Below are 26,949 nucleotides of genomic sequence, written 5' to 3'. Positions count from 1 at the left end.
TCTTCTTATAATCTTCTCTTTATCACAAATGTCCTTTAGAAATTAAAACAAAAGAGCCCAAAGTAAATTTCAATACCAAATGTGTTGGAGACCACCGGTAACCCCAAATTTCCTGGATTGATTATCTCCAGTGTGCAGTGAGTGTTAGGAAACTTGAGGAGATGGCTAAGCCATCCCCTCAATGCAAAGTTTCTTTGAGATCTGTTTTAAAGGCCTTCTCCATTTTTCTTGGTTCTTGTTCTTTTGAATTCATTGAAACCACAGAGGGCAAAACCTCTATGGAATTAAATAAGAAATGCATTCATAGGCTTGATAATTAAAGTGTGCCAGCATCTCCCCATTATAGGGGCACGGCGTAGATTCGTTCCGTAGATGAGACCTTGAAGAGGTTTCAAAACCTTCATCAGCTTCCCTGTCTTGGGAAGGAAAGCCAGCTTTGCCCTAGGCAAAGCAGGAAAAGAATTTAATTAAAAATCCCTGTTCACATGAGTCTTGATGAGTTCATCTGACCTCTGTGCATGTCATAATAATGTACATTTCTCCCTGTTAGCTAATGTGATCCATCTTTCTCTCACTATTTCTTTCTCTCTCTCTCTTATTATTTCCTAACTAACAAAACCATCTCATCCCTAAGCATAGAGCAGCTCCCTGTCTGGCATTGTCAGGTAATGAGGTATTTCTCATAAGTGGACTTTTCTGATGGCTGTAAGTTTAAAACTGCTAAGATAATTTTGCAAACATCAGGAATTTTTTGATGGAAGTCTTTCTTCAGTGAATTAGTGATTTTCATGCTTTTTCAAAAGAAGATAATAAATAGATTTTAACCTGTCTTAATTTTTAAGAATCTTTATGACCATAATATTTTTTCACTATGTAGTCATGTAATAATTTGGGGAGTCTTTCCAAAAAATGTCAGATATCACTTCTGCTGTCAAGATACCTGACATCATGTAAATTTTTTTGTTTCAGTGTTTGTATTTTTAAGAAAATATTAATGTTACTACATTTGTGTGTAAATCAGTAAATTGTTTATTTATACACAAACATTTATTATATTATACTGTAAGGTAAGATGGGGCCAACTCTTGAGGAAGTCTAATATCTTTGCTTTCTGATTCTACAATGTTTTTGAATGATTGCTCTAAGTTTTGTGTTTGTTTCATTTAGAAAAAGACACACTTGTTGAAAGAAGGTTATTATATTTAGTGATGGTAATTTTTCATGTAACCTACTTAAAAACTGTTGTTTTTTTCTTATTTTTCATAGCAAACTGGAGGAAGATTTTTTATATATGGCTTATGCAGATATTATGGCAAAGGTAAATAAATATCTTGATTTTAATGGTAAAATATTAAAAAATCTACATATTTCTCAATTAAAATAAAATATTTTTAAATTTTAGAAAACTTAAGGGCATTAATCTCAACTTTTCACTTGTTGCTTGAATATCTGTTCTAACTTTTTTGACAGATAATCATTGTTTCTTCATTTAACATTTTATTTATGGGCATCTCACTAATTTTCCAAACATTCATTCATTCAACAAATATTCACTGGGCATCAAGATACTGGAGATAACATGGTGAATCAGAGAGAAATACACACATCCTGTCTTCTTAGAGTTCATCATCTGATGGAAAGGGCAAACTGAACAAATGATTACCCAAAAGATGCTGACAAGTTTAATGATAGAGGAGCAATTAGGAGTATATGGAGCTGGCTGCATAGCACTGAGTTTTAAGGAAGTCCTTGACTGTTGAATGATGAGTTGATCGTGCAAAAATAGTAATAGCTAAGTATTTACTGGGTGCTTATTTCATTTAATCTTAGAACAAGGAGATGAATGAGGCGATGAGTATAAAAAAGGAGTCAGGTTTCTCTGAGGCTTCTGACTTGGGCATCTGAGTTGAGAGCAGTACCATATGCTAAGGTGGGGAGCACCAGAATCAATGCAGGCCTAGAGTGAAGAGGCAAGATGGCAAATTAAATTTTCTACATGTTTGTTAAAGAAGCCTGTGAGACATCTAAGCGGAAATGTCCAGTGTGTGGTAAGATAGTCATTTCTGACATTCTGTATCTCATGGAAGGCTTATAAATATAGCTTTGTTATTTGTCAGCATTAGAAGGAAACTGAAGCCACAGTAGTACATAATCTTGCTTAGGCAGAAAAGGAAGCATGAGAAGAACAGTCAGCATAGGACCAAGCCTTTAAAGACATGAGTGCTTAAGAGATGGCTAGAACAAAAGGACTTCTCCCCGGAAAAATAGGAGAGAATCTTAAGTGTGAGCATACAGAGTTGAAATGTGTGGTCAACAAGGTCTTACTCTGCTGAGGGACTGAACATAAGGATTGAAGATTCCCCAGGATTTATTCCATGGACATCATGTGACCATGATGAGAATAATTGCAGAGAATTTTGAGGGAACATGGATGGTCCAAGTGTGTATTGTGGGGAAGTAGAGATTTCCATGTGAGTAGATGTGGCGTAAGTCTCTTTATTGAGAAGACTGAGAAGGGGGCGAAAGATACAAGGTGATAAACATCTAGATGGAATTATAAGATAGAATTAGAGATTATCATACTAAGTAAGTCAGAAAGAGAAAGGCAAATACTGTATGATATTGCTTATATATGGAATCTAAAATATGACACAGAGAACTTATCTATAAAACAGAAACAGATTCACAGGCATAGTAAACAGACTTGTGGTTTTCAGGAAAGTAGAAGGATGGATTGGGAGTTTGGGATAGTTGTATTAAGTCACTTGAGTCATGTCCAGCTCTTTGCGACCCTGTGGACTGTAGCATGCCAGGCTCCTCTGTCCATGGGATGCTCCAGGCAAGAGTGCTGGAGTGGGCTGCCATGCTCTTCTCTAGGGGATCTTCCCCACCCAGGGATGGAATCCTTGTCTCTTATGTCTGCTTGCACTGGCAGGCAAGTTCTTTACCACTAGCACCACCTGGGGAGCCATGTGTGTATAACTGAATCACTTTGCTATACACCAGAAACTAACACAACGTTGTAAATCAACTATCCTTCAATAAGATAATTTTTTTAGAAACACTTGATTAAAAGATGAAAGAGGAAAGACATTTCCTTCTATGGAAGTTGGTACTGAGTATTGACTAGAAACTAAAATGGAACCCCCAGACAGTGTGCAAAGCCTCATTGATGTTGGTTTTTATGAATTTGGGCAGTACCAGTCTTCCTGGTTGTGTGGCTTTTCCCTAGCAGTTCCCAGAACCAAATGCAGAGTCAGAGAAGGCAAGAAGTTAGATTCATCAAGGATGGCAATTTTTACCAGACTGTTGCTGAAGGACAGAGGATCATAGGGGTTTTTTCTGTCATTATGAGAGTGGCTGAGGCGTTCGATCTTGGATTCTGAATAAGACAAATAAGGAAATGAGACAAGAGGGAACTGATAAGTAAGGGGATTGTAAAGTAGTCCATGGATTGTTTTCCTTTCAGCTGAAGAAGCAATGAGCAAGAGGTCTGGAAAGGGAAAGGCTCCTGTTTTGAGAGTAGGAGATTCCTGATACTTCAAATTCTTCCTTGTGATGGGAGAAGAGTCAGCCCCTACAATTGTCCTGGTTGCATCCTACAGTTAAATTTTATCTCTTTTGAGAAATGATCAAATATTTGTTGATGCTCACTTCTTCAAGATTTTCCCATCAAAATTAATCTCTTTCCATTTATTGTTTGATGTATCCCAGGAATGCCAGCTTTCATCACTTCATTCTTCTCTCAGTCAGTTATCAAGATGTGTGCCCCTAGAAATTATTTGAACACACTGTGCTGGCTATGAGTTTGCCTGTGGAGAGCACAGAGGGATTTTATCCTGGCTTATTCTGCCCTAGGATTCTACACATTTATAAGAAATTGTAAGAACTCACTAGTTTTTTGACAGCCAGGTTGCATTTTTTCTCTCATTGTGAGCTTGCCTTTTCACCTCAATTCCAGGTCATTTATGAATTTCTTTTGAGGTTTATCATACATATCTCTATTTTGGCAGTTGATGTAGGCTTTAGTTAAATCATCCGTTCTCTAATTGGAGCTGAACCATTGTCCAAGGCCAAAATAGTTTTAAAGTTCAGTTCTTTCATCCAGTGTTAAGTATCTCTTTACATTTATGTTACCCACAGACTTGGTAAGTGTGCTATCCCAGTGTCTCCCTAAGTTGCTAGTTTTGGTGATTCACGTCAAACTATTGAGTTAGTAGTTTCAGGAGGCTGCCTTTCTTCACTTTGATAGCCAGCATCCCAGGAGTCTGAAAATTTCTCCTGGACATCATGGTTTCTCAGAATTTACTAGTGGTCATTTTACATTCATGTATGATGATTTTTGACATGAATTTGACACTTGAACTCTATTCAAAAGACTTATGTCACCCTGTCTTTCTTCAGTATTGTAGGACTTTATGACGGCAGCATTCACATCTTCATTGTTTTTCTAAAATTTCAGTTTTCATTTTTTATTTTTTTAATTGAAGCCCAGAATTGGGTTAACCAGAACTCTGGATCCATGATACACTCCCATTATTGACTCCTTTTTTTTTAATCCCTCTCTACCCCTCAGCACTGCATGGTATGTGAGATCTTAGTTCCCTGAATAGGGGTTGAACCCACGCCCCCTGCATTGGAAACACTAGAATACCAGGGAAGTTCCCATTATTGGTAGTTACTTAGCAATTTCTAATAATGTAGTAACTACCCATAAACTCCCTACTCACAAGAAAAGCTAAGACCTTGATAATTACCTACCTTAATTAAAATGGTTCTCTCTTTAACCCATACCCTGCCTCCCCATATGAGGAAATCATCATCTTGTATCCCTTGTTCAAGATAACCTTGCTTTCCTTTGGGGGCTTCCATGGAGACTCAGACAGTAAAGAATTTACCTGCAATGTGGGAGATCCAGGTTTGATCCTTGGGTTGGGAAGATTCCCTGGAAAGGAAATGACTACCCATTCCAGTATTCTTGCCTGGAGAATTCCATGGACAGAGGAGCTTTACATAGTTTTCATTAGTTATATGGATTTATTACTATATATATGATACATGTGTGCATTGTCAGTTACTCAGTCGTGTCCGACTCTTTGAGACCCTGTGGACTGTAGCCCACCAGGCTGCTCTGTCCATGGGATTCTCCAGGCAAGAATACTGGAGTGAGTAGATATTTCCTCCTCCAAAGGATCTTCCCAACCCAGGGACTGAACCCACATCTCCTGTGTCCCTGGCACTGGCAAGTAGATTCTTTATCCTTGAGCCACCTGAGAAAGCCCTATTACATGTAAACATGCATTTTGTATATATGTGTGTATATAAATATATATATATAATTATGTATTTTTAAAGATTTTAGTTGTTTTAACTTTTAAAGGGGCATGATGTGTACCACAGCTTTCTTATCCATTCATCTGCTGATGGACAGCTAGGTTGCTTCCATGTTGATGTGTGGCAAAACCAATATAATATTGTAAAGTAAAAAAATAATAATAATAAATTAAAAAAAGAAAACAAAAGGGCATGATGCTATGTATAAAGTTTGGGTACTTAATAGTTTTACTGTTGTTTTCCAAGATACATCTATACTCTTGTGTGTACTGGAGATCATTTGATTTGACTTATATTCCCTTGTGCAACTACACCATAGCTTATCCATTTACCTTTTTGTTTGTAACCTTTTCTGTTGAATCTCTTTTTTTTTGCTGATGTGAAAATGGGCTTGAAATGCCTATTCTTATTCACGTCCAAAAGCCAAGGGTCATAGGATGTATGAATGTTAAATTTGAGATGCCCAACCATTTTCCAAAGTTACTGCCCCAAATTACATTCCTCCTTGCTACATTTAAGAGAGATTCTGGTGATACATATCTTCTCCAATATTTGATATTTTATGCTTCACTAATTTTTGTCAACCAGGTGGATGTGGCATGACATTTCATTGGGGTCTTAGTTTTCATTTCTCTTGGGTAGGTAATATTCACATTTAAAAATCACTTCTCTTTGGGGGTTAAGTCTGAAGCAAAGAGTTATTGAGTTAATGAGCAGTGAGGGTTAAGCTGATGAGTAGTTCTGCACTTTCTCTTATTATTACTACAGTTTCTGCACTAAGTCATAACTTAGTATTCCTTGTTCTCCTTCCTTTGGCTGCATGTTTAAAATTCATTTTAAATCTTTGTATTCTTCAAGCCACACTTTATTTTAAACCTTGGGTTAATGCGTGTGGTTTTTTTGAATCTTCCCAACACCCTCCTTCTATCATATATATCTCTTCTTGTGAACATTTTAGAAAATTTCCAGTTCATCCATGTTGGTTTGCTGTTGCCCTTTCGATTTCTCCTCAGTGTGATCACTCATGCTTGATTCTCAGAATGTCTCTTTATATCCCATCATTCCTTCTAAACTGTCAAGCCGTTCTGTCCAAATGGAATGCTTTTACCAATTTAAATAAGATAACCATGTAGAAGTATCCAGAATAATACCATCATAAAGTAAACACTCTTTTGAGTTTCTGGCTAACAAAAACTTTTTCTCTTCTTGCTCTTACTAATTTATTGAAAGGTACACATTAAGTTATACCTAGTGTTTCATTCTTCATTCGTTAAAATTATAAAATGCAATGGTCACTTCGTTATGAAATTTCTCTCTTCTGCCTCATCCAAATCCATCCAAAATGGATTTCAGTTTGAAATTCAACCTGAAAATTTCTTTTTGCATCCTCTGTCTTCTGAGGAGTGACATAATCAGCAAGGCAAGTGAAAAAGATATGCAATGTACTTGTTTTGCAGAATAAAATTTCCAGCATATGGTGGTGGTGAGAAGTACCCCATGTAAACTTTATGCTTATGAATCCTCATTGCTAGTTTTGAGTTTTGCTCTAGATATCTGCATGGTCTGAAGAAGTATCCTCTATTTTGGTTCTAATTTTTTTCTTCAAATTCTCTGTGTCATGCTTCTGCCCCATTATGTATGGATTTTATTCACTTTTTTTCCTTTCTGGCATACAGTATCACTCTTCCTTGACTAGAAATGATCAGTTTGATCCAGAAAATTGAGTCCTGTATTTTAGGACCATCTAATACAACCTACTGTTTATCTAGCATTATCATATTACATGGATGTAATTTGCTGTTGAAAAACTTATCTCCTATACCTATAAATCTTTCAGTTTCTCTTAAGTACATTAAAAAGGGCTAGACATCTGCTATAGTTTTCTTGTGGCCCCAGCATTTCCCATGCCAATCAGTACAAGTTTAGCTAATAGATTTGTTGAATTCTGTAGTTCAAGCTTAATAGATTTTTTTTAATTACAAATTTTAACCTTTTTAGAAGCAAATCTCACTATATTTTCTTAAGAAAAAAAAAAAAAGGATTGTTTTGAAATACCTGTCAGATAAGAGTCCTAAATTTCTGTATATAAGAGCAAACACATGTTTTACTAAATGCCAACTTCTCTAAATGTATTCTTCAACTCAAACCTAGTTCATACCCATTGTTTCTGAAGGTAACAAAATACATACAGGAGATGACGTGTTTGAGAAAAGGTACAACTTTATATCCTAAGAGACATTTTGTATTCATATTCTCATTTGCTTAAATAGTATTCATATTTGTTCAGTTCAGTTCAGTTGCTCAGTTGTGTCTAACTCTTTGTGACCCCATGGACTGCAGCACACCAGGCCTCCCTGTCCATCACCAACTCCCGAAGTTTACTCAAACTCATGTCCATTGAGTCGGTGATGCCATCCAACCATTCATCCTCTGTCGTCCCCTTCTCCTCCCACCTTCTATCTTTCCCAGCATCAGGGTCTTTTCCAATGAGTAAGTTCTTCACATCTGGTGTTCAAAACTTCACATCAAAGTATTGGAGTTTCAGCCTCAGCATCAGTCCTTCCAATGAACACCCAGGACTGATCTCCTTTAGGATGGACTGTTTGAATCTCCTTGCAGTCCAAGGGACTCTCAAGAGTCTTCTCCAACACCACAGTTCAAAAGCATCAATTCTTCGGTGCTTAGCTTTCTTTATAGTCCAACTCTCACATCCATAAATGACTACTGGAAAAACCATCACTTTGAGTAGACAGACCTTTGTTGGTGAAGTAATGTCTCTGCTTTTTAATATGCCGTCTAGCTTGGTCATAACTTTTCTTCCAAGGAGCAGGTGTTTTCTAATTTCATGGCTGCAGTCACTATCTGCAGTGATTTTGGAGCCCAAAAAAGAAAGTCTCTCACTGTTTCCGCTGTTTTCCCATCTATTTGCCATGAAGTGATGGGACCAGATGCCATGATCTTAGTTTTCTGAATGTTGAGCTTTAAGCCAACTTTTTCACTCTCCTCTTTCAATTTCTTCAAGAGGCTCTTTAGTTTTTCACTTTCTGCCATAAGCGTGGTGTCATCTGCATATCTGAGGTTATTGATATTTCTCCCGGCAATCTTGATTCCAGCTTGTGCTTCATCTAGTCCAGTGTTTCTCATGATGTACTCTGCATATAGGTTAAATAAGGAGGGTGACAATATTCAGCCTTGACATACTCCTTTCCCTATTTGGAACCAGTCTGTTGTTCCATGTCCAGTTCTAACTGGTGCTTCCTGACCTGCATACAGATTTCTCAGGAGGCAGGTTAAGTGGTCTGGTATTCCTATCTCTTGAAGAATTTTCCACAGTTTGTTGTGATCCACACAGTCAAAGACTTTGGCATAGTTAATACAGCAGAGGTAAATGTTTTTCTGGAACTCTTTTGCTTTTTTGATGATCCAACAGATGTTGGCAATTTGATCTCTGGTTCCTGTGCCTTTTCTAAATCCAGAGTGAACATCTGGAAGTTCACTGTTCAGGTACTGTTTGAAGCCTGGCTTGGAGAATTGTGAGCATTACTTTGCTAGCATGTGAGAGGAGTGTAGTTGTGTAGTTTGAGCCTTCTTTGGCATTGCCTTTCTTTGGGATTGGAATGAAAACTGACCTTTTCCAGTCCTGTGGCCGCTGCTGAGTTTTCCAAATTTGCTGGCATATTAGGTGTAGCACTTTCACAGCATCATCTTTTAGGATTTGAAATAGTTCAACTGGAATTCCATCACCTCCACTAGCTTTGTTCATAGTGATGCTTCCTAAGGCTCATTTGTCTTCTTCGCATTCCAGGATGTCTGGCTCTAGGTGAGTGATCACACCATCATGATTAGGTCGTGAAGATGTTTTTTATATAGTTCTTCTGTGTATTCTTATAACGTCTTCTTAATAGCTTCTGCTTCTGTTAGGTGCATACCATTTCTGTCCTTTATTGTGCCCATCTTTGGGCTTCCCTGGTGGCTCAGAGGTTAAAGTGTCTGCCCGCAATGCAGGAGACCTGGGTTTGATCCCTGGGTCGGGAAGATCCCCTGGAGAAGGAAATGGCAACCCGCTCCAGTATTCTTGCCTGGAGAATCTCATGGACGGAGGAGCCTGGTGGGCTACCGTCCACGGGGTCCGCAAAGAGTCGGACAGGACTGAGCGACTTCACTTTCACTTTGCATGAAAAGTTCCCAAATATCTCTAATTATCTTAAAGAGATCTCTAGTCTTTCCCATTCTATTGTTTTCCTCTATTTCTTTGCACTGATCACTGAGGAAAGCTTTCTTATCTCTCCTTGCTATTCTTTGGAACTCTGCATTCAAATGCATATATCTGTCCTTTTTTCCTTTGCCTTTAGCTTCTCTTCTTTTCATAGCTATTTGTAACTCCTTCTCAGACAACTATTTTACTGTTTTGCATTTCTTTTTCTTGGGGGTGGTCGTGATCACTGCCTCCTGTACAGTGTTAGGAGCTTCTGTCCATATGTTAAATCATGTGATCCTGTTAGGAATCTTGTTACTGTTTTTATTATTTCCACTTTAAATGTGAGAAAACAGAGACTCAGAAAGGTTAAGGAATTTGCCCTAGACTTTTGATTTGGGCACTCTGCATCCTCAGGGCATGTTCCTAACCACCGGACAGCTCTTCTTCCTTAGTAACCAGAACTCTCAGCTGTGGGAATGAATTAAGATTATATGCATAGCTCCTTTATTATTTCTGGAAAAATAAAATAATTCAATGGTCAGTTTTATAATTTTTCTGTAAAAGAAGGATATTGCTAGCAGTTGGAATTTTACTTCCTCCTATAGGAAGTAAAAATATAACAAAACATGAATTTATCAAAAAAGAATAGATTAGAAGATTCACTTTAATTAATAGACACTGCTTTCTGTTAATTTTAATTCATAGCTATGAAATATGTTTGTATTAACACATGGTAATGGAAGCATAAAAGAGGAGAAAACAGTGATCTTTTCTAAGGTTTGTAACTTGATTTCAACAAGGAAAATGCATGAATAATAGTATGTGCAGTATGATACAGACCTCATAAATATCTCTATGATATATATAAAATTGGTAATTTAGTATTTGCACAGTATAGTTTTCTTTTAGTTCACAAATTCATTGATCATGTCATGTAAGCTTATTATGTATAATGAATATATTCAAATCATATTGATAAAGTAGCCAAGTGATTTATTATTCTGTGCTAATTCATTTATATTTTCTGTCTCAGCATATTCTTATCCTGTTGACCTTTTCTCAATTTTTTTTTCACATGTATCAGAGTTGTCATGATGAGGAAGATGATGATGGGGAAGAGGAAGTGAAGAGTTTTGAAGTAAGATGGATCTTTCACTATTTGTCTTTTATCTATGTTGAAACATTGTTTCATAGCTTATAACTGACATTTATGTTTCTTGCTTCATGGCTTATTGCAGCTTATTGTGTCAAGGAACTGCATGTCAGAAGCTGGATGGACAAATTTGAGTCCTAACATTTGCTGAAGTTAAGGCCAAGGAACATAGACTAGTTAAAGAATTAAATAAAGCCCATATGTTCAGGATGAGTGTTCCTGAGAGCCCTTGGAGATGAGGTTGCTTCACATTGTTCTCATCTCGGTGAAGGATGGGGTCTGAAATTTCCAGCAGACATGGGAGAAAAATGTTTATGGAAGAGCAACCCAACATCAAGTTTCTAATTAAAGCCTTGGTTTGAATTTTTTTCTGAATCAATGAAGTCCGAAAGATTTGGCCTCTTTCGACTTCTGCCCAATTAGGTCACTCATTCCCTGTACATATGTAAATGGTGGCATACCGTTTGCTTGCATGAGGCAGAATTGCATATTCCTAGAATTATGTTCTATTATATGATTATTCCCTCAAACCTTCTCAGCTTTTAAATTTCCTTATAATTTGAAATATTGCTAAATATTCTTTAGCCAAAAGAAAGCAAATATTATTTCCCCTCTTGGCTTAGGCTGCACTTTTTTTTTAATATATATATCTAAGAAAGACTAGCTGTTGCTAACTACCTCTATCCTTATTTATTGTTTTTTTTTTTAATTTTCAAAAAGAAATTAAATGAAATAGATTAGACTCTTTTTTTTTTTTCCTGCTTTTAATTTACATGTCTGCTTTGAGCTGAAAGTTTGGAAATACATTAGGAGCCAGCTGTAAGTCTTTAATTAAAGTGGACCCACAAAAAATGTGTAGGTGAGGAGTAGATACTGAATAGGACCCCTTTCTGGAACAACTTAAAGAGAGCGTCCCTGTGGCATTGTGTCCCTGAAGTCATTGTGTAAAAAAAAAAAATGCCGGAACAGGCTAATTTGAGAATAACCCATGACTATTGCTGGCTGATAAAAAAATCCCTTAAGATTCATTTCCTGGATAACACTATAATCTTTTCTAATGTATGTGTGTTCTAGTCTCCATAAGATAAGAAAGTGAGCTAAGTTAGAATGAGCTGTGAGCGGCAAGTCATACTATTTTTCTGAAGTGCACACCGTATATACTCTATCGGTTGTCTTCCGAGCAATTGTTTATTGCAATTTTGCTTCTTGTCCTCATCCTTCCTTAAGGTCACAGGATCCCAACGCAGCAAGGTAAAACTATATATATGTGTGTATTTGTCTGGGTCTGAGTTTCAGTTTCTTGTGACATTTACCTTTGTTAGACCCAACATCTTGGATTCTTTTGTTTAAAAAAAAAAAGATCTTACAATCTTTGTACCAAGTTTGTAGCTCCAATGCAATTGGTCTCTTCAGTATCCCTTCCTTGACATAGGTTTATTCTTCTTGCAATTTAAATGACTCATAATTTGATATTTTATCCTCCATGTTGCATTTGAACTGAGTACTGTGCTGAGATGAAAAAGTCTACCCTTTAGGTGATTAAATTTTAGCTGGTGACTTTTCATTGTTAACATTTCATGCCTTATCCCTCTTGAGAGTTTTTATACTGGTCTCATTTCTAGAAAAGAGATATGATATATGGTATTGCTGGTGGAATTAGAAATAATCGTCTTTTCCTTTGTGCTAGAAATACCTTCAACTGTAATTAGAGAGGATATTCCATGATTTCAGTGTTGATTTAGTATTTCCTTATAGGGAAGAGCTCGATGACCTTTTCTATCTCTGAATATTCTGAAGAGCTAAGTGTGTGGAAAGTTTGCTAAGAGAAAATATTTTAGAATCACACAAATTTGCCTTTCATTTGAACCCTGTTAAGCTTACGTTTTATTTTCATGAGACTGTTTAGTCAGAAAATTGGTCATGCTGCTGCTGCTAAGTCGCATCAGTCGTGTCTAACTCTGTGCGACCCCATAGATGGCAGCCCAACAGGCTCTTCTGTGCCTGGGATTCTCCAGGCAAGAATACTGGAGTGGGTTGCCATTGCCTTCTCTGAAAATTAGTCATAAACATCCCAAAAATAAAATGCCTATAATGACTTTAGTTAAAGAAAAGAAAAAAAAAACTTTTCTGAGTGTAGAGTATCCTTTTTTGCCTTCTATTTTATAAAGTGAACTATTGCTGTTAAAGTGAATTTAAAATGTCATAAAGAATCTACTTTTAAGAAACAAATTATAATTTTTTTACTCACATATTTGGAGAAATATATTTTTCTTATATCTTTTTAAAATTTGACTTCATGCAGATGCTACTAGATTTAGCTCCAATCAGATGGATATAATTTAATGGCATATAATATGCATAAAATTTATAAATTATAATTATCAGTAGGTATAATGAATATAATCCTGATTTGGTGGATTTGTATAGTTTTATCACTGATGAGCTCAGATAGAATTCCTGTGGCTTGTTGAGGGTTGGAAAATATGAAAGGACCTCCTAACATTCTCCAAAGATTTAACTTCGTTAGACACCATTGCAGTTCATGCCGCAGAGTATATATTGACATCCATGGAATGGGGGTGGATAAGGAAGGCTGCGATAAGAAAGTGTTGCTGGTTAAGAAAACCATTTTACTCTGAAGAAGAATGTAGTTTCAGGAAGAACTAAAGGCAAATACAATTTGGTAAATAGGATCAAATTTGCTGACATTAGAAAGGTTCCCTATTCAGGAAAAAAAAAGTATGGAAATAACTAGTAGTGGAATCTTAGCATTTAGAGTGTAGGATTCAGGTCATACTGAGAACAAGAAATCAGGAGACTGTGGAGAGCCCCACGTGGGAGAATGGGCTGCACGCCATGGATTTAGGATGTTGGGAGAGAAGCTCACATAATGGTGAAACCTGGTAATTAATCCCCCCAGAGGAGCTAGAGGCCACCAGATATGACTGTCCCAGCAGAAGAGAGGATTTTAAAGTTACTAATGGTTGCCCTTTATCCATATACATAACACAATAGACAAGATTTGGAAACTTTCACTTCTTAACCAGTGCTTTACTCATTCTTCATGTAATTTTGTATTGTAACTAATCATTTATACCTAATAGGTGTAACAATCTATTTGTAAAATATATACTATGTAAGTAAACACCCTGAACTCTTCCCAAGTTGAAAAAAGAGAACCATGGTTTTCAGAGAGTTGACAGAGTCAGCAACCTATGAAGATAATTTTGTCTGAAATTGACTCTCTGATACCAATAACACAACTGAAAAAATGTGGCCAGACAACTGAAGTACTACTTTCTCTTTATAAATTTAGTAACGTACTAGACTTTGAGATGTCTGGTTGGCTAACATCATTTAGCTATAGTCTGATAGTGGAATTTTTCATCTAAGTTTTAATGAATGTGAAAAGTCATTCGGTCAAATTATATTAAATAAATTTGGGAATAACATAGTGTGTGTGATTATTGAATTTTATCCCAATAACTGGCTGATTATTAATATTTGCTGTACTTTCTACTTAAATTCTCTGTCTATAAAGATACTGAGAAGAAGAAAGAAGTAGATTAAAAAGGTAGCATTATAAGGAAAATTTCCATGAGGAATAAAGTAAACTAAATAAAGCTCAAGAAATATAGAAAACAAGGAGTAGAGGCTAAAGTGCCTGGTATTAGCCAGCCCTTTTCTTCTGTCACATGTGTGTTTTACTGATGAGATTCTGTGAAAACTTGCCTGATTTAAGTTGATAATTTAATTCCCAGCTTAATCTGTAATATATGTATATTTACCTACAACTACTTATTAAAAATTATATTGCATAATTAGTAGTTATATATTTATTTGACTTCAGGCTACTTTAATATTAAAACTATAAAAAGGGATAGTTAAATCTTATAAAGAAGCCAGTATTAACTGAAAGGAAAGAAATGCTTTAGCAGTGACCCAGAGTGTTAATTACTACAGTCCAGTGCTTTTCTGGCCTTTGCATTTTTCATAAGCAAAACACATAATAATAAGAAATAAATATAATGTTTCAAGTCAAGTAACTTTTCTGAGCATGACAGGATTTTCTCACCTAGAACACAAAAGCAGACCACATTTTTAAGATTTTTCAAAACATACAGAAACATTGTTCCAATGCTTACTTCTCCTAGTACCATTCTTTCAAATCTGAGGGTGCAGCGTTCAGTGATAATTCAATGAAAGCATTTCTGTGGAATGTTAAGTGCTGTAATATAGATTTATTACTTATGGAAAACCCTAAATTAATGACAGTGAAGCTTAAGTCATCTAGAGGAATGGACCATTAACTCGCTTTCTAGACCATCTTTCTCAAGTACAACATTAAGCAAGTTGCATCATCTCTTGGCAAATGCCCAGTTTCTACTTCACAGATGAATTCTCTGCTGAGTCCCCGAGGTCCTATTATTCTGTACTATTGATTAAGGAGAATTCCTTGTGTCTTCAGTGCCAAATATGGCTGTGGCAGAGTTGATATTCTGTAATAAAAATTTAGATTAATCTGTGTTTCTCCCTGATGGGCCTCAGACATAACTAAAGCGACATCATACCCGCCCAATACTTAGAGCAATACCCAGCTCACATTCCAAAGAATGTTTGATTACATGTGGAGGAATCAATTTAGGTCTAAAATGTCTTAAGGACTGATGTTTTATAGCTAAACACCATGATAAAAACACTTTTATTTTTTTGGTAATGAATTGACTATAAGATGTTCCCTTTCCAATAGCTACTCATAATTTGATCTCTGAAGGGCTTATTTACTTCTGTTTATAAGAGCACAGTAATTTAAATTATAATAACTTCATGAATCTTAACCAAAGAGAAGCACTAAATATTTAAAAACTGAGATACATCTATGGTTATAAAACACGGAAGTAAATATCTCTTTTATTAAGAAAATGTATACTTCTTTAGTTTCTTCCTCAGAAGCTCTGTGGTCTCAACATATGGACTCTAGCGTGTTGAGTTGCTGTCATCCTGTGGAATGATTGAAGGGGAAGGGGGAAGGACTTTTCATGGCCAGTGTTCTCTAATACTCATGCTTATTGTTGCAATCTGCCAACTCCATTTTTATATACTGAAATTGTTGATCTCAAGTATCACCCTCCCATCTTAGCCCAGGTTCTGTAGAGAACAGAGCAGAGAGGTTATTTGCTAGCACTTTGTTGGAGTTGTTACTGTCTTAGGGAAGTAAGAGTGAGGAAAGAGAGGACTGATACTTGGAGGCAGAGAGAGCACAGTAATGCATTCGTGAGCTGACTGGCTAACCACAGCAAACCAGCAGTATAGCTGTTTGCCTGGTTGTGTTACATGGCCCTGAAGAAGCCATATGCATCATGGAATGGTACTTCCTGGGGAAAGGGGGGCACTTCTGGTCACCGGGTGTTAATTTGTTCATATATCTGCTGATATTAATCAGCTCTTCCAGAAGGCAGACCCCTGGGGAAACCAGAACCAACTTGGGTTCAGCCTCTTGAATGTCCAGGCACTGCTGTCTCTCCATTTCCATCAGTATGGGGTCTCCTTAGACAGTGGTCATGGTGCTAAGAGTTAGCTTTCATAACCAAATAACTGGTACAAACCGTCTCTAGGGCCACTGTACTTCAGAAGCAAGACATGTTGCTAAGACTTAGAGAGAAGGGGGTTTAGGGTAGGCTAGAGTACTGGTCCTGATACAAGGAAGATTCCCCCAAAGTACAGTCCTCTATATTGTATATAGTAATTTATACACACAAATGTGTGGCCCTAAATAGCATATGATATGTAGACAACACATATTTAAACATAAATTATGCATCTAATTATGCATTTGATATGCACAATAATTTGACTTCATGTGCTATTGTTTTTAAAAATAATCCCAGTTGAGACTGACATGTGTACACCGCTATATTTAAAATAGATAGCCAACAAGGACCTACTATACAGCACAGGGAATTCTGCTCAATATTCTGTAATAACCTAAATGAAAAAAAGAATTTTAAGAAGAATAGGTAATGTATAACTGAATCACTTTGCTGTATACCTGAAACTAACACAACATCATTGATCAACTATGCTCCAATATTCAATAAAAATAAAATAATAATAATAGTAATCTCAGTTGAAGCTTATGCTTGACCACATTATATACAGGAAATGAGATACAGCAGAATCATTAAGAACATAGACACTTGAATGGACCACCTGTGTTTGCATCACAGCTCCACCTTATGGATAGGTAATCTTAAGTCTCAATTTGCCTATCTATAAAATGGAGCTAATTAGGTCTCTACTTCATAGAATTGTGACAAGGGTTAAATTAATTTATATACATATATATATGTATCAGTTCAGTTCAGTTCAGTCACTCAGTCGTGTCCGAGTCTTTGCGACCCCATGAATCGCAGCACGCCAGGCTTCCCTGTCCATCACCAACTCCCAGAGTTCACTCAGATTCACGTCCATCAAGTCAGTGATGCCATCCAGCCATCTCATCCTCTGTTGTCCCCTTCGCTTCCTGCCCCCAATTCCTCCCAGCATCAGAGTCATATATATTCCACTCAGAACATTGCATATCACATAGCAAGCTCTTAAGTATTTGCTATTATCATTATATTTAATCAATTTCCCTTCTTTACTAAAATCAAGTCAGAGAAGTCCACAGAGGAAATTTTTCAGCATAGTGAGCACAGAACCTCTCAAGGTAGGAAATGGGTTCTCACCTGGGTGCTAACCAGATGACCTTCAGCAGGTCGTATTTGATTGCCCTGTACCTCAGCATTTTCATCTTTGGACTGAAAGCTTTGAGCTGTTTTCTCAGGGGTAATATCCACCTTTAAAACTGTCTGATTTGCTGGTTTTGCAGTTCTTTTCATTTTTCAGGACAATTTCAAAACTCTTATAGATTTCTAGGTGCATAAATAACAATTAGAAGCATGCAAATTTTAATTATTTTTCTTCTGATCTTTTTCTGAAGGAATAAAAAAGAAAAACTCCATTTTTTTAGTGTAGGGATTTCACAATAAAAATGATTTATAGAAAATGTCTAGCTTCTGTACATGTATATGTATCTCTATCACTTCCTCGCTTGTTATTTACAATACCACACAATTATACATAATACAGTTAGATAAAGGGAAAAAATGTATTGGGAGATGGAAAGCATTTAGGGGTCTTCCAAGAATATGAGTAATCCAGAAGTTTATGCCACAGTGTTGCTTATTTGCTGCAGGTTGTTAGTACTACTGATTCCAAGGTTTCTAGGAGTCAACATAAAACCATATAAATGTAAAAATTTGCTATATCAATAAAATACAGAGACAATCTTCTTGTTTCAGGAAAAAAAAGGATACCTGAAGCATTTTTCTTCCTGAGGATCTTTGTGAGAATAACAATGTGTGATATAATGAAAAAGGTCCTTGGTAATTCAGTAAATGTAATTATTTGAGAATTAATACAATAAAGTCCAGGTGTATAGATGCCATCATGATATAGTTTTATGTAGAATAAGCACCAGGTATCTTGAAGAATGGAAGGTCTGTGAATCCTCAAGACAGTCTCAAGAATCATTCTCTCAGCTAAACAGGGAACACCTGGAAGGGAATTTGAGACTGTGTCAAGTACTTAAAGTGCAGCTAAGAGTTAGTCTGGGGTGGGATTAATAACCATTTGTGAAAACTTAGAATTGTAAATATTAATACTTGAACTACTAGAATCAGGAGAGCTCAAAATCCAAATAATGAGTTGCTGTGATCATTTTATGATACAATTTCTTCTAACTGCTTCTTCTCTCTAATTATTCCAACCTCTGGCACCTTCTCATCTAACCATTCCTTCCCGTGATTGGAGGTCATATTGTTGTTCAGTTGCCAAGTTGTGTCCAACTCTTTGCGACCCCGTGGACTGCAGCATGCTAGGCTTCCCTGTCCCTCACCACCTCCCCAGATTTGCCCAAGTTCATGTCCATTGAATCAGTGATGCCATCCAACTATCTCATCCTCTGTCACCCTCTTCTCCTTCTGCCTTCAGTCTTTCTCAACATCAGGGTCTTTTCCAATGAGTCAGCTGTTTGCATTTATGGGAGATCATAAATCACCTTATTGTCCTTATTCTCTCCTTTGTCAGACTATCTTAGTAGACTGCATAGGCACTTATTCTCTGTAGTCAAGGCAGTATCCAGTGCTTTTAAGGCTTAAACAAACAAATAGGTAGATAAAGCCTGTTTTAAGTCAACATTGTACTCAGGACAAACTACATGCCCTCTAATGATAAATCAGCATAACATTGCTAATTTGATAACCTCTGATTTTAGAGTTACTCATTCTTTCCCTTCATTTTGTACTTGGTTACTGGAGCTTTTTGTTGCATATTATAAATTTGTCAATAGGATCTTGATTTTAAGTCAGCTGGGTTTATTGCTTTAGCATAGTAGTAAAAGTCACTCAGTCATGTCCAGCTCTTTGTGACCCGATGGACTAGACAGTCCATGGAATTCTCCAGGCCAGAATACTGGAGTAGGTAGCCTTTCCCTTCTCCAGGGTATCTTCCCAACCCAGGGATGAAATACAGGCCTTCTGCGTTGTAGGCAGATTCTTTACCAGCTGAGCCACCAGGGAAGCCCAAGAATACTGTAGTGGGTAGCCTATCCCTTCTCCAGCCTTATCTTCCCAACCCAGGAATCCAACCGAGGTCTTCTGCATTGCAGGCAGATTCTTTACCAACTGAGCCCAGCATAGTATTCAGTTCAGTCGCTCAGTCGACTTAGCGACCCCATAGACTGCAGCACACCAGGCTTCCCTGTCCATAACTAGCTCTCGGAGTTTACTCAAACTCATGTCCATTGAGTTGGTGATGCCATCCAACCATCTCATCCTCTGTCGTCCCCTTTTCTCGCCTTCAGTCTTTCCCAGCATCAGGGTCTTTTCAAATGAATCAGCTCTTCACATCAGGTGGCCAAAGTACTGGAGTTTCAGCTTCATCATCAGTCCTTCCAGTGAACATTCAGGACTGATTTCCTTTAGGATGGACTGGTTGGATCTCCTTGCAGTCCAAGGGACTCTCAAGAGTCTTCTCCAACACCACAGTTCAAAAGCATCAATTCTTCAGCGCTCAGCTTTCTTCACAGTCCAACTCTCACATCCATACATGACTACTGGAAAAACCATTGCTTTGAGTAGACAGACCTTTGTTGACAAAGTAATGTCTCTGCTTTTTAACATGCTGTCTAGGTTGGTCATAACTTTTCTTCCAAGAAGCAAGCGTCTTTTTATTCCATGGCTGCAGCCACCATCTGTAGTGATTGTGGAGCCCAAAAAGATAAAGTCTGCCACTGTTTCCCCTGTTTCTCTATTTGCCATGAACTGATGGGACCAGGTGCCATGATCTTCGTTTTCTGAATGTTGAGTTTTAAGCCAACTTCTTCACTCTCCTCTTTCCCTTTCATCAAGAGACTCTTTCGTTCTTCTTCACTTTCTGTCATAAGGGTGGTGTCATCTGCATATCTGAGGTTATTGATATTTCTCCTGGCAATCTTGATACCAGCTGTGCTTCATCCAGCCCAGCGTTTCTCATGATGTACTCTGCATATAAGTTAAATAAGCAAGGTGACAATATACAGCCTTGACATACTCCTTTTCCTATTTGGAACCAGTCTGTTGTTCCGTATCCAGTTCTAACTGTTGCTTCCTAACCTGCGTACAGATTTCTCAAGAGGCAGGTCCAGTGGTCTGATATTCCCATCTCTTTCAGAATTTTCTACAGTTTATTGTGATTCACACAGCCAGAGATTTTGGCATAGTCAATAAAGCAGCAGTAGTTGTTTTTCTGGAACTCTCTTGCTTTTTTAATGATCTAGCAGATGTTGGCAATTTGATCTCTGGTTCCTCTGCCTTTTCTAAAACCAGCTTGAACATCTGGAAGTTCACAGTAGTATTAATTAGTTCTAAATATGCCAAATCTAGTGAAAATGATACTCTAACAAATGCTAGTATATCTGATACAGGAAGAAGTAAAACATAAAGTCTGACTTTCAGAGCTTCTAACACATTATCTGAACTAAATTTTTCTGGTTTAGTGATTTTGTTGTCGCTGATCATATATTAGTAAATTTTTGGCATTTAAACAAAGTTTATTTTGGGTAAAGACACTTTTTTAATTAAAGAGAACATTACAAACTTTTACCATCCTATTGAGAAGAACTCTGGAAGATTATTGTACCATTCGATAGTTCAGCAACAAAGAGGATGTGTAGTACAGGGAAAAAATTAAGCTGCTAAATGAATTAAAAACTACAATTTGAGAATTGTTCTTTTTGTGTGTGTGTATCATTCAACTTCATAGACCATGTACTAAAAGGAAACTAAACTTTTCACATGTTACTAACTTAGTAGCTCTTCAGATGAAAGGAAATGTTTGTTAAGTTTCAGATTAATTTTGCATACTAAATGATATCACATTATTCAGTTCCATCATTCATATATGCATTATTGAACATCTTTAATGTGCAGGGAGCTACTGGCTATACAGTGTATGTGTACTGGTTCGTGTTTAATATAAAGAAGCAAGCAGTGGTCCTTTTCCTCATGAAGCTTTACTTCTAGAAACCTCCATGTACATTTGGTTTTTTAAAAAGTTAAAATTTAAAAATTTGGGGAACCATCCATTGTTGAGTAAAATTATAATCTTATAAGTGTTTCCCTAGCACTGGGAGTCATCCATATATGAATATGGCTAATCCATAGTTTTGGAAGCTGGAATACAGAACAGAATTAGATGAATCTCTGGAAATGTGACTGTTATCTATCACTTTTCTTTTTTCGTTAGTCTGAGTTGGCCTATTTATGTTGTAAACCAAACTGTTAGTACTATTTCACTGCCTTTCAATTTTGTCCTCTTAGTTATTTAATTAAATCTTCTGTATTTTGATGTTTTCTTCTTGAAATACTAAGTCTCAACATCACCTTGTAGATTATGACTACATTTAAGATGCCAAATAAGATGATTTAGTATTGACTTGTACCAGTACTACATTATGGCTTTTTTAGAGAGGGTTCATCTCCAGGAAACTTCTCTTCACTTGTAATCAGCTTTCACATTCAGTTTAAGAGGAAAACATATGAAAACCTTTTCACCAGTTGCTGAAGACTTGAATATGCAACAAAATGCAAGCCAGTAGCATGCGTAGGCTATAGAATTGTCCTCAAACTGTGATGTTCCAAATGTCCATGATATCAGGAGGGTCCTTCAGAAACAGTGTGAATTTCTTTGCTGTCATCATATTTTCATCTCTATTTTGGGGATAAACTGTTTTCTCCATCAAGAAACAAGGGACGGTATAAATTATTCTTATCTCAATATTTTTTCTCATATAAGGCAAATTTCTGAAGAATCAAATGGCTTTTTTTTTCTTCAGATCTTTCTCCTTCCTTCCTTCCTCCCTCCCTCCCCTCCATCAAGTGCTAAAGACTTGAGCCACTCTTAGACAAAGTGGAGGATTATTAGCAATTTTATTACAGACTTCAGTTATCTTAGAAGCAAATCATGATGTTGAATGCTTCTATTCAATGACTGATTTTATCATAGGTCTGAGATATGATCACCCTTGACCTTGAAAGACTCATATCAATCTTATTTAGGAAACAGATGATAATACTTGGTTGCTTTTGGTGATCAGCACTTTTCGCCTAAGGGAAACTTCAAATTGTAGAGCTGTTCCTGTTTATTTTTTTTTCCCCTTAACCTTTCTTTGTGACCTTGGAATAATTTAAAGACTGAAACTACAGGTTGAAGGTATAGTGCTTGTATAACACCCTTAGGCAGTTCAAATGGAATTTGAAGTGGAAAGGGACAAGGAACCCTACTTTTTAAAACTATTTTTAAAAAGTAGGGTTCCTTGGAGATAGACCTTTTAAAAGTATCTTACTTGGGGAAATGCTATAGTAAATACTTGCTGTTTTCGCCAAGTAAGATACTTTTAAAAGATCTGTCTCCAGTATGCTTAGAAAAGCCAATCTGCAGTAGATATAAAATGGAAGATTTTTTCCACATAGTCCATTATTTTATTGCATGAAAACTTTCTATTTTCCCTTTTAAAGTTTTTTTTTTTATGTTGTAATCAAATTTCTAATGAGGAGATTAAATTATACATCCAGAGTTCAGTTCAGTTCAGTTGCTCAGTCATGTCCAACTCTTTGCGACCCCATGAGTGCAGCACTCCAGGCTTCCCTGTCCATCACCAACTCCTGGAGCTTTATATACCCAAAAGCAATCCTCAAAGGACAACAAAGTACAAAAATAAATAATATTAAAGATATTCTGAAGAGAGAGCTTCCAATTCAATCTAACAGTTCAGTTCAGTTCAGTTCAGTCGCTTAGTCGTATCCGACTCTTTGTGACCCCATGAATCGCAGTACGCCTTCAAATGGTGGTCGATCCCTCTTTATGAAATAGTTTTCCCACTTCTAGATCAGCATATCTTTTTTGCTCAACATTTTTTTTTTCAAATGAGTCTCATCATCTCCCCCAAAGTATCATTATTGGATTTTATATATTATGTGAGAAAAATGAGTAATCTTTGCTCAGGGAGTTAAGTTTGTAAAGAAAGCCATTTGATACCTTGTCTTTCTTGATGCTTATGAGGTCTATGCATCATGAGTGATTTCAGTTACTGAAGAGGATGTTGTGACTTTAGAATCTATTGTGCAAGTGGCCCTGGCAGATCTTTGAGTTGGTCTAGCTACTTTTGGAGCAGCAATGGCCTGTGTTTTTTGTTATTGTGTTTCCTCAAGAATATACAGCATGCTGGCATCTTCCATCTTCTTGGATGTCTTGATGACTATCTTTGTATGTTCTACTGAGTCGATAGAAGAATCACTCTTTCTAGCTCCCTTGCTTCTTTAGTTGATAAAAATTATAGTGCAGTTCCTTAAGCCAATAATTTCTTATCATTGTTTTATGGGCAAAGTCTTTCACAAAGGGAAAACTGGGAAGTAAAAGTTCCATAAATAGCTCTGGCAATGGGAGGAAAGTCAAAGATTGTTGGGTCTAAAAGGAAGAATCAAATGTTGCTCACTAATTTTATAAAACACCTGAAGAGCAGACAAAAGGGTCTTCTTTCAGTTTTTCTCAAACTGTGTTGTAATGACAGTATGATTTTGTGTGTCTGTGTGGTTTTGTTTTCGTTTTGTTTTTGACTTCACAGGAAGAGGTTTAAACATGAAGGCAAACCTTTTAGATGTTAGCATGGCTACATATAAAGCAAAGCTGCCTTTTTTTTTTTCTTTTCTCTGCTTCCATTTAGGCCTATCACATAATTTAAGAAAAAATAAAATTTAATCACAGGAGCTCTTATATAGTGTGAAAAAAAACCCTGATCAATTTTGTTTTCGCAGCACGATATTATCAAAGATTTAAGAGACAAATTTGCCAGCCTCGGCGAGAACTCTCTGGTAACAGCATAAATGTCTGTGTTGGTTGCTTTTGATTTAAAGGTTTCTTTTTTCATTTGTTTGAGCCCATTTCTTCCCCCCCTCCTTTTAGTTTACTTTCTTTTTCATATTCTGTAACTAGCAAGCCTTCATTTTTTAAACCTCTTCCATCTTCCAGTGTCTATTTTCCGTACTTTGGATGGAAAGTTTACGGCAGCAAAGCTGTCACTCTGGCTACTTCTGCTGCAGCTCTTCCTGCTCTTAGGTCATATATGTTTTGGCCGTTGTGTTTATGGACATGATACTAATTGACTGTTTCATGTCCCATTGACTAAGCTTCTCTACCACGCCATTTGATGGACGCGCTGTCATAGGGCTCTATGCAACTTTCATTCTGCAACTTATACTGCTTGGTTCCGTCTCAATTCTCCAGCGAACTGAATAGCTCAAGTGAATGATCCTACCAGTCTTGAACTTGCTGTGCCTTTATATTTTATTTTGATTTCCTTCTGTATATTTTCAGTGGTAGTTTAAGTAGAAAAGAATAATCTCCAGCCATTGCTCTAGCAGTACCATGCAGCATCGTTTGTTACCACCTGAGAATACAAAATATAAAGGCACATTGCTTCTTTTATTCTTTGGGGGGAACTGGGGAGATCTGTTATCATAAGTTCACTACTTAGTTGAAGCCTACCTTTTTATCCATATCAGCTTTCAATTTTGCTTAAACTCTAACATGTCCTCAGTTGATGTTTTTCTGTCACTCAGTGATAACTTGCAACTCAAGCCATTTGCTGAGCAGTATCAAGTTATGGCCATGACTTGGGAGATGATTAAAAACATGACAAACTGATGCACAAATGTATCATTCAGAAAGTGCAAGTGTAACAATGAAGTATAGTACTTCAAAAGTATGATACAGGCTTTGGACTAATCCAGTCATTAAAATTAAGAAAATTCATCCTGATAAACAAGTACCAAAAGTCTATCACAAGAAATATAAAGGGAAAAAATCAAGAGCTGACTATGTTAACATCCGTTGAATAACATTGTTGGTGTTGAAATGGTCCATAATGTTGTCATAGAGCCCATATATGAAGAGATGATAAAAATATGGTTTATAGAAAACTACTCTGCTTAATGATAGTTGCAACATAAATGGTTGGGATTTGTGTTCAGGAAAAAGAAATGGAAAAGCAAAAGCTTCTATACCAACAAGCCAGGCTGCACGACCGCGGTGCTGCTGAGATGGTGCTGCAGACCATCAGTGCCAGCAAAGGTGAGGCTCATTACCCACCTTGGAAGGGTTGATTCTTCAGACTCTCCTGGGAGCTCCCTTATTTGTATTATACTGATTTATTTAGTCCCTGAATTTCATGTTTATGATGAAGTCAGGTGAATTCATACAGGCCAACTCTCTTTGCCAGATCCAATGTTAATTATTTTCAATCAGAGTCTTACTGAAAGGTCTATTTTTTCTCTGTTCATCACGTTTTGGAAATTATATTGGGACACAATGCTAACAAACTGATCAGGTAAATCAGGGGTGGGCAAACACTTTCTGTGAGAGGCCAGGTAGTAAATATTTTCAGTTTTTCAAGCCACTGGGGTCTCAGGGGGAACTCTTCAACTCTGCCACAGTGTCTGCCATCTAGAGACAATACATAAACAGTGTGGCCTTGTTTCAATAAAATTTTATTTACAAAAATAGGTGCCAAGCAGGATGTGGCCCCAGGACCCTTGATATAAACGTTTAGATTTTTAAAGTGAGTCATTTTTAGCAGTTCAAGTGCTATTACATTTTTCAGTAGCCAGCCAATTCAAGCTGCTTTTTCTTCCATTAGTAACATCTTCTTTATGAAAACTTTTTATTCTAATTTGAATGGAATGGAAAAGTAATAGTGGATATTAAATACTCCTCTCCAAATATAAGGATCGTTTCATTTCTAAGATAAGTGGAGGTGAATTACATTAAAAATAAAGCATAATATGCTAAATTATAGACAACAAGTTGGATTTTAAATTTTGTCATTATTGCTTGAATAACTTAAAATTATGACTAGTCATCTTAATAAAGCAATACTACAAACACATGAAGATGAAAGTGATGAAATGGAAATCATAAAAGTTGCTCAAACATACTTGAGGGAGGAAGGAGAAAATTTTAAGTGGCTTATGTTCATTTCAATATTATTTTATTACACATGAATAGTTTTAAATTTTAATAATTTTAAGTATCAATATTTCAAAATCATTTGTTTCTACCTGTTCTTTTTTTCTGTTTTCTCATGTAATTTCAGTTCGTGGACATATCACACAGAATTTAGTAAAAGCATTGATGGCAAAATATGCATTATGACTCTTTTTTTTTTGGTGTATAAGTCAGTCTGTCCTCCACCATGACACACATTTGTAGGAAGCTGATAAGGACTTTAAAAGTGCACATTTTGAGATATAATTGGTTAATGTAGCAAGTGAAGAGATACAAGGAGCGCTATATTTTGTATTTTTAAGGTGAAACTGGACCCATGGTGGCTGCTACTTTGAAACTTGGAATTGCTATCTTAAATGGAGGAAACTCTACAGTACAGCAGGTATGTCATGAAGCCTTTCACATGACGTGCTTTTCAAATAGATGGACCATATAGTCATCCTGTTGAACAATCATCCTAAAAGAACAATTGGTTGTACATTTGTTTCACTTTCTATGTAAAATGTCTTTATTTTATGGTCTTCTCCTAGTATCCAGATATCTTCTAGTTAGCACAATAAACACAGCTTCTAGGTACAACAATAGATAATATTTCTCTTTAGAAGTCTGAAGTCATGTCATA

General features: G+C 36.6%; 1 protein-coding gene across 1 annotated transcript in view; it reads left to right on the top strand.

Moving 5' to 3' along the window:
* RYR2 (ryanodine receptor 2) overlaps positions 1-26,949 on the top strand; it is a 582,989-nt gene that overhangs the window by 466,359 nt on the left and 89,681 nt on the right. The window contains exons 79-82 of the mRNA XM_052640524.1: positions 1,267-1,318; positions 10,617-10,670; positions 25,295-25,394; positions 26,630-26,709. Of these exons, the coding sequence (XP_052496484.1) occupies positions 1,267-1,318; positions 10,617-10,670; positions 25,295-25,394; positions 26,630-26,709 (286 nt within the window). The remainder of the gene's footprint in view (positions 1-1,266; positions 1,319-10,616; positions 10,671-25,294; positions 25,395-26,629; positions 26,710-26,949) is intronic.

Source organism: Budorcas taxicolor, chromosome 5, assembly GCF_023091745.1.
Source record: "Budorcas taxicolor isolate Tak-1 chromosome 5, Takin1.1, whole genome shotgun sequence".
Lineage (NCBI taxonomy): Eukaryota > Metazoa > Chordata > Mammalia > Artiodactyla > Bovidae > Budorcas > Budorcas taxicolor.
The sequence above is the reverse complement of the archived record's forward strand: the minus strand, read 5'-3'. Positions and strand labels throughout refer to the sequence as shown.